This window comes from Penaeus japonicus, unplaced genomic scaffold, assembly GCF_977035675.1.
Source record: "Penaeus japonicus unplaced genomic scaffold, GWHDUDI00000001_assembly GWHDUDI00000034, whole genome shotgun sequence".
NCBI classification, from domain to species: domain Eukaryota; kingdom Metazoa; phylum Arthropoda; class Malacostraca; order Decapoda; family Penaeidae; genus Penaeus; species Penaeus japonicus.
In genome coordinates, this window is record NW_028234436.1 from 2,048,944 (window position 1) to 2,057,214 (window position 8,271).

Here is an 8,271-nt window from a genome sequence, read left to right on the forward strand (position 1 = left end):
TCGTCTCAATGTCCACTTTCATCACTGTTTGTGGCCAATCAGGTTATATAGAGTTTTGTTTTGTTTTCTTTTAGTTTTATGTAGTCGTTGTTATTATATCTCGGTATTATTATGTATTATTATGCTTTCTCTTGTGTCACTTCCTTTGAATCAGTTTTACCATGACCTCTACAGCACATAGTAGAGAAGTCATATGGTGCATGTCTCATCTAACCCGGCCATCAAGTACATTAATAAGAAAAAAAATATTTTGCCTTCTTTTTTCGGAAATAGCCCATGGCCTAAGTGGCTTTCGCAAATTCTGAATGCAGGACCTGTGAAAATAAAATGCCATGTCAAAAAACAATGAGATACATTGATCTCCGGGCCTAAGTGCATGGAATGCGCGCTGGCCTTTCATGATCTACATTCATAAAGTTCTAGTTTTACAGAAGTTTCTACTAAATTCATTCTTAAAACAACGGAAAATAACAAATGCCACCAGAAAACCTGAGCTATGTTATTTTCTGAGAGATAAAGATTAAATTGCTTACCTTTGCTTGCACAGGGCATTTTCTATTTATTTCCTTGGATTGCACACGTAACCTCTCCACTGACCATCTGGTTGTAGGCCTTTTTTTAACATTTCAGAGCGGCTATGTTGGGGCTTGGTCTGGGTAGGTAATCTTTTTTATTTCAAATTTCCTAAAATATTTTTCTCTTTCATCCTGTTGGAGACCTTCTCTATACTTTTTTTTCTCTTTCATTCAGTTGCTTTTTCGAAATTTTAGACATGGTCATTTCTTCATGTTTTTCTTTTAATCAAAACATGAGACAGAGGGGCCAAAAGTGGCTCCGGATAGTGGACCTCGCACTTCAGGGAGTATTGGACAAATTCGGTCAGGCAGGGCATGAGCATTCATCGGAAAACGAGTGTGTGTGTAAGCACATGTGTGTGTGTGTGGGGGGGGGGGGTGCAAATCAAACAGACCTTAGTGGATTAGCTAGCTAATGCTAGTATGAGATATGTCAGAACCTTGCGTTTTTTCACAAATTTTATGCATTTTAAGCGCTTTTAAGCATTCGGAACGAAGGTATATTCCTATCTACGATAAGTATATTTAATGGGCAAAGTATATTTTTGCCTGACACAGAATGGGTTGATTATGTTCTTTTCAAAATCGCTCTTTGACTTTTTCGTGTTTTAAGTATACTCAGACCACGAGAAAGTGTCGTTCAAATGCTGCGTGAGATCTGTGTCTTCACAACCTTTTCCATAGGAGTTGCTGATTGTCTCGCTTTCTTTTCTTTCTGTGTATATATATATATATATATATATATATATATATATATATATATATATATATATATATATATATATATATATATATATACATACATACATATATATATATATATATATATATATATATATATATATATATATATATATATATATATACACACACACATGCAAGGAACTCCCCATACTGGCCACCGGTCATTTCCTTTCAGATACGTCTGAAAGCTACATAGACCATTGTCTTCTATCGGGACCTGTGTAGCAGACGACGATCGATCCCGAAATATCACCGCATTGGTTAATTAGGGAGCGCCACCAGCCAATCAGGGACCGTATCAAAACACCAGTCCAGGGCGGCCATCGCATCCCAGCCAGGTCACCGTTGCCGATGAGAGTGTAGGCCGCGAGGCTGGTACGTTGCTCGACGATTAAAGATGGGAAGTCACCAAAAAAACATCGGTACACGCCTGACCTCATCCCGCTACGCCGCCACGCTACACAACCACACCCAACCGTTACATCAATTAGAAAATATTTTTTGTGAATATGAGTAATCGAGAAAATCATTTCGGCCTTTTTGTCACGAACCGACAACATCAGCGATAGCCACTGCTGTCCTCTTTTTCTTAAAGGATCTAAATCTAAACAGGCCGGCGATGGCATGATAATATTTGTCATAAGGCCTTACCTCCCTGTCATGTAATTTGAAAAGTGAAAGCTTTCGTACTCGAGGCTAATCAGAGTGACTGTGCAAGTTTATCACCAATCGGACATGATTAGAAATTAAGTGAGAAAGGCAAACAATAAGTCTGGAAAACAAAGAAGGATATCCTATCACATTTTGAAGGAAAGGGAGAAATAAATAACTGGAATATGAGAGAAAATACAATTAAATGGTAGAAAAATACTCGATAAAGTCTCTCTCTAGGGGCTGGTTACTACAGAGTGTATTAAAATCTAATGTTAATTTATGATTAATACGTTCAGCCTATTAAAGATTACTGAGTCATGTTAATTGAAGATAAATTCTACTTAGCTGGTATGTAGTAGAATTAATACAATAACGCCCCATTCATATCAATATTCTTTTATTACATACACTATTGTCTTATTCCTTTCCGCTCTTCTATAACTAAATAAAAGAAAACACGAGAATTATTGTTTATTATCACGACCTACGTCACTCGTGTAACCTTACAGAGCCAATCAAACTCAGGTACCATCAAGATTCGTAACCAAACTAATAATGTTTTTGTTTTCCTTTTGTTTGGAAATAGTTATTGAAGGTTTTCTTCGAGTTTTTTTTTCTAAAAACAAAACCTTCAAGAGGTGGCAAATACTACCACAACTGCAATAATATTAATCAATAGCACCACTACTACTATCAATACTACTAAAGTTTTTTTTTAGAATTAACCATCAGTCTTCCTTCAATGGATATGCCTACATTTTCCAGGCTGCATTTAGTCACTGAGTTATGCGACTGCAAGTTCGTAGTTCATTCCTTAAGGTGACGTAGTAACTGGGCTTGATGACTCACTTCCTCTCAGGCAAAGAAGAGCAGAGAAGAGAAGGGAGGACGATAGCCGACACCTCATCTTGACAACTTTATAGCTCCTTGATTTTTATTTCTTTTTTAGCGACAGGACTTCAGCGAACCTATCGTAGGGCTCATTCCTCCAAAGTACCGTGATTAAAGATTTTGGAATTCTTTATGAATACGCTATCTGCTTTATTCGTATGACACCCTGGTAATTTTAGACCTTGAGAACAACAGTTATTTCCAGCAGCAGTCACTATCACTGAAATACCCTTACCACTGACGCCCTAAGATGCAACCAGGCAGAGCTCGTGTTCGTGAGGTTAGCGAACAAACGTTGCGTCAAGTCACTTCGAGACGTTTATACGAACACGAGGATCAGCTCCGAAGACGTTTATGAGACGAGCAGGATCAGCTGTTCGCGAATGTGGAAGCTTATTGCGCCCGAGAGAGAAATGTTTTTTCTTAGTTCACTTTATATACATGTCTAAAATATGTTTTCCGCTTTAGAAATGTATATTTGCTTTTATACGCTTGAAATGTATTATGAAGTTGGTAATGGCTTATATAGAATAAACTCTCATTTAACTTTTATCTTATTAAAACAATCTCATGTTAGGAGTATATTAGATTTATCATGAATATGAGAATAAATTTAATGTAAGAGAAATGTTGTTACCTGGTTCTTTTTAAGGCTATAAAAGTATCCCTCTATGATGTTGTGATTTTTTAACATTTATTTTTATGTCATTCAACTTTAATTCCATATTGATTTGATATCTTTGATTTCTTTATTAGTATGTCCATCAATTTAATAAGATCTTTGTTTTATTTACTGTCTATTTGTCAATTTACTTATTTATCTCTTGTCAATATAGCTACCTGCCAATTTGCTGTATCTCTCATTCTCGGTACCTATCTCACAAACAGTTTATCTTTTATTACGTTTATCTACCTATCTACTTACCTACCTGCCTACCAACCGATCGACCTAACTACTTATATACCCATATTTCCATTTCTCTTAGTCTATAGATCTGTCCCTGTATCTCTCTCTCTCTCTCTCTCTCTCTCTCTCTCTCTCTCTCTCTCTCTCTCTATATATATATATATATATATATATATATATATATATATATATATATATATATATATATATATATCTGCTTGATTACGAGGAAGTTAAAATTAAGCTAGATTGACTTCGAAACCAAGATGAAAATAGTAATGAATAGAAAATAAGGAAAAAAAGGACAGAAAATATAGAAGAAAAAGAAAGATGAAAATTATATGAATTACAACGGAAGAAAAGAAAGCGAAACATTATAAAGAATGAAAGAAAGACGATGGATCATACACAAAAAAGAAAAAGAAAAAAGAAAGAAGGACCAACAAACGAAGAGCCAAAAGAACCAAAGCATGTGAAGAAAATGAAAAAAAAAAAGTAGGAGAACGTAAGGAAGTGAATAAAAAAGGAATGAGAGATGGGGAAAAAGGAAGAAGAGGAGCAAGAAAAGGAAAAACTATAAGATCCCTCACGGACGGGTGTGTTACATGGACACAGTAAAAATAATGAAAAAATGGCACGTCAGAATATAAGGCCCTCTGAAAAAAAGAAGAAGAAGAAGAAAAAAAAAAAAAACACTCCATCTAAAGCAAATATGCCTCTCTTATTCTAAGCGTTCAGCGCATCTCACTTAGCCCACTTGTCAAAAAATTTGGCTGAGAGAGAGAGAGAGGGGGGGAGGGGGGGAAGGGAGACGGAGAGAGGGGATGGCAAGAGTGGGAGATTTGTAGACTGAGATGAAACGAAGGAAGATAGAGGGGGTGTGTATGTATGTGAAGGACAGAGAGAGAAAAAGATAGGAGATGGGATGGGAAAAAGAGGAAGGAAGTAAGAGAATATAAGAAGAAAAAAAGGAGAGAAGAGGGATTTATATATATATATATATATATATATATATATATATATATATATATATATATATAAACATATATATATATATATATATATATATATATATATATATATATATATATATATATATATATACATACATATGTATATATATATATATATGATAAATTCTGAAGATAAATTCTACTTAGCTGGTATGTAGGATTCTATAATAACCTGTCCCATTCATTTCATTATAATTTTTTTAACATACATTATTATCTCATTACTTTCCGCTCTTCTATGACTAGATAAAAGAAAACACGGGAATTATTGTTTATTATCACGACCTACATCACTCGTGCAACCTTATAGAGAGCCCAGCCGAACTCACGTACCATCAAGACTCGTAACCAAACTAATAATGTTATTGTTTTCCTTTTGCTTGGAAATAGTTATTGAAGTTTTTTTTTTCTAAAAACAAAACCTTCAAGAGGTGGCAAATACTACCACAACTGCAACAGTATTAATCAATAGCACCATTATTACTATCAATACTACTAAAGCAGTTTTTTTTTTTTTTTTTTTTTTTTTTTTTTTTTTTAGAATTAACCAACAGTCTTCCTTTAATGGCTATGCCTACATTTTCCAGGCTGCATTTAGTCCCTGAGCTTTGCGACTGCAAGTTCGTAGTTCATTTCTTAAGGTGACGTAGTAACAGGGGTCGATGACTCACTTCCTCTCAGGCAAAGAAGAGCAGAGAGGAGAAGGGAGAGCGACAGGCGACACGTCATCCTGACAACTTTATAGCTCCTTGATTTTTTATTTAGTTCCTCGACATGACTTCAGCGAGCCTATCGTAGAGGTCATTCCTCCTAAGTACCGTGATTAAAGATTTTGGAATTCTTTATGAATACGCTATCTGCTTTATTCGTATGACCCTCTGGTCATTTTAGACCCTGAGAACAACAGTTATTTCCAGCACCAGTCACTATCACTGAAATACCCTTACCACTGACGCCCTAAGATGCAACCATGCAGAGCTCGTGTTCGTGAGGTTAGCGAACAAACGTTGCGTCAAGTCACTTCGAGACGTTTATACGAACACGAGGATCAGCTGCGAAGACGTTTATGAGACGAGCAGGATCAGCTGTTCGCGAATGTGGAAGCTTATTGCGCCCGAGAGAGAAATGTTTTTTTTCTTAGTTCACTTTATATACATGTCTGAAATATATATTTTTTCCACTTTAGAAATGTATATTTATTTTTATACGCTTGAAATGTATTATGAAGTTGGTAATGGCTTATATAGAATAAACTCTCATTTAACTTTTATCTTATTAAAACAATCTCATGTTAGGAGTATATTAAATTTATCATGAATATGAGAATATATTTAATGTAAGAGAAATGTTATTACCTGGTTCTTTTTAAGGCTATAAAAGTATCCCTCTATGATGTGATTTTTAACAGTTATTTCTATATCATTCAACTTTAATTCCATATTGATTTGATATCTTTATTAGTATGTCCATCAATTTAATAAGATCTTTGTTTTATCTACTGTCTATTTGTCAATTTACTTATTTATCTCTTGTCTATATATCTACCTGCTAATTTACTGTATCTCTCATTCTCGGTACCTATCTCATAAACAGTTGATCTTTATTACGTTTATCTACCTATCTACTTACCTACCTGCCTACCAACCGATCGACCTAACTACTTATCTACCCATCTTTCCATTTCTCTTAGTCTATAGATCTGTCCCTGTATATATATATATATATATTATATTTATATATATATATATATAATATATACGTATATATATATATATATATATATATATATATATATATAGTATATATATATATATATTATATATATATTATATATATATATTATATTATATATATCTGCTTGATTACGAAGAAGTTAAAATTAGGCTAGATTGACTTCGAAACCAAGATGAAAATAGTAATGAATAAAAAAAAAAAAAAATGACGGAAAATATAGATGAAAAAGAAAGAAAGATGAAAATTTTATGAATTGCAACGGAAAAAAAGAAAACGAAACATTATATAGACTGAAAGAGAGACGATGGAGCATACACAAAAATAAGAAAAGAAAGAGGGACCAACAAACGAAGAGTCAAAAGACCCAAAGCAAGTGAAGAATATGAAAAAAAAAGTAGGAGAACGTAAGGAAGTGAATAAAAAGGGAATGAAAGATGGAAAAAAAAAGGAAGAAGAGGAGTAAGAAAAGGGAAAACTATAAGACCCTCACGGACGGGTGTGTTACATGGACACAGTAAAAATAATGAAAAAATGTCACGTCAGAATATAAGGCCCTCTTTGAAAAAAAGAAGAAGAAGAAAAAAAAGAAAGAAAAAACACCCATCTAAAGCAAATATGCCTCTCTTATTCTAAGCGTTCAGCGCATCTCACTTAGCCCACTTGTCAAAAATTTTGGCTGAGAGAGAGAGAGAGGGGGGGGGGGGAAGGAAGAGGGGAGAGGGGATGGCAAGAGTGGGAGATTTGTAGAGTGAGATGAAAAGAAGGAAAATAGAGGGAGTGTGTATGTATGTGAAGGACAGAGAGAGAGAGAAAAGATAGGAGATGGGATGGGAAAAAGAGGAAGGAAGTAAGAGAATATAAGAAGAGAAAAAGGAGAGAAGAGGGATTTATATATATAAATATATATATATATATATATATATATATATATATATATATATATTTACATATATGCATATATATATATATATATATATATATATATATATATATATATATATATATATATATATATATATATTATATATATATATATATGATAAAATTCTGAAGATAAATTCTACTTAGCTGGTATGTAGGATTCTATAATAACCTGTCCCATTCATTTCATTATAAGTTTTTTAACATACATTATCTATCTCATTACTTTCCGCTTTCTATGACTAGATAAAAGAGAAACACGGGAATTATTGTTTATACTTATCACGACCCTACATTCACTCGTGCAAACCTTATAGAGAGCCCAGCCGAACTCCACGTACCATCAAGACTCCGTAACCAAACTAATAATGTTATTGTTTTCCTTTTGCTTGGAAATAGTTATTGAAGTTTTTTTTTTCTAAAACACATAAACCTTCCACAGAGGTGGCATCAATTAGTACCCACAACTGCCAACAGTATTATCAATAGCCACCATTATTACTATCAATACTACTAAAGCAGTTTTTTTTTTTTTTTTTTTTTTTTTTTTCTTTTTTTTTTTAGAATTAACCAACAGTTTCCTTTACATGGCTATGCCCTACATTTTCAGGCTTGCATTTAGTTCCCTGAGCTTGCGACTGCAAGTTCGTTGTTCATTTCTTAAGGTGACGTCAAGTAGTAACAGGGGTCGGGTCGATGACTCACTTCCCGTCTCAGGCAAAGAAAGAGCAGACGAGGAGAAGGGGACGAGGGTGGAGCGACAGGCGACCCGTTCATCCTGACAACTTTATAGCTCCTTGATTTTTTATTTAGGTTCTCTCGCGACATGACT

At 34.1% G+C, this 8,271-nt stretch overlaps 1 protein-coding gene across 1 annotated transcript in view; it reads right to left on the bottom strand.

Moving 5' to 3' along the window:
- Positions 1-281: 281 nt before the first annotated feature.
- The window catches only part of LOC122257029 (putative glutamate receptor), a 24,446-nt gene continuing 16,456 nt past the window's right edge, over positions 282-8,271 (bottom strand). Inside the window, exon 11 of the mRNA XM_086530720.1 lies at positions 282-314. Within this exon, the coding sequence (XP_086386846.1) occupies positions 282-314 (33 nt within the window). The remainder of the gene's footprint in view (positions 315-8,271) is intronic.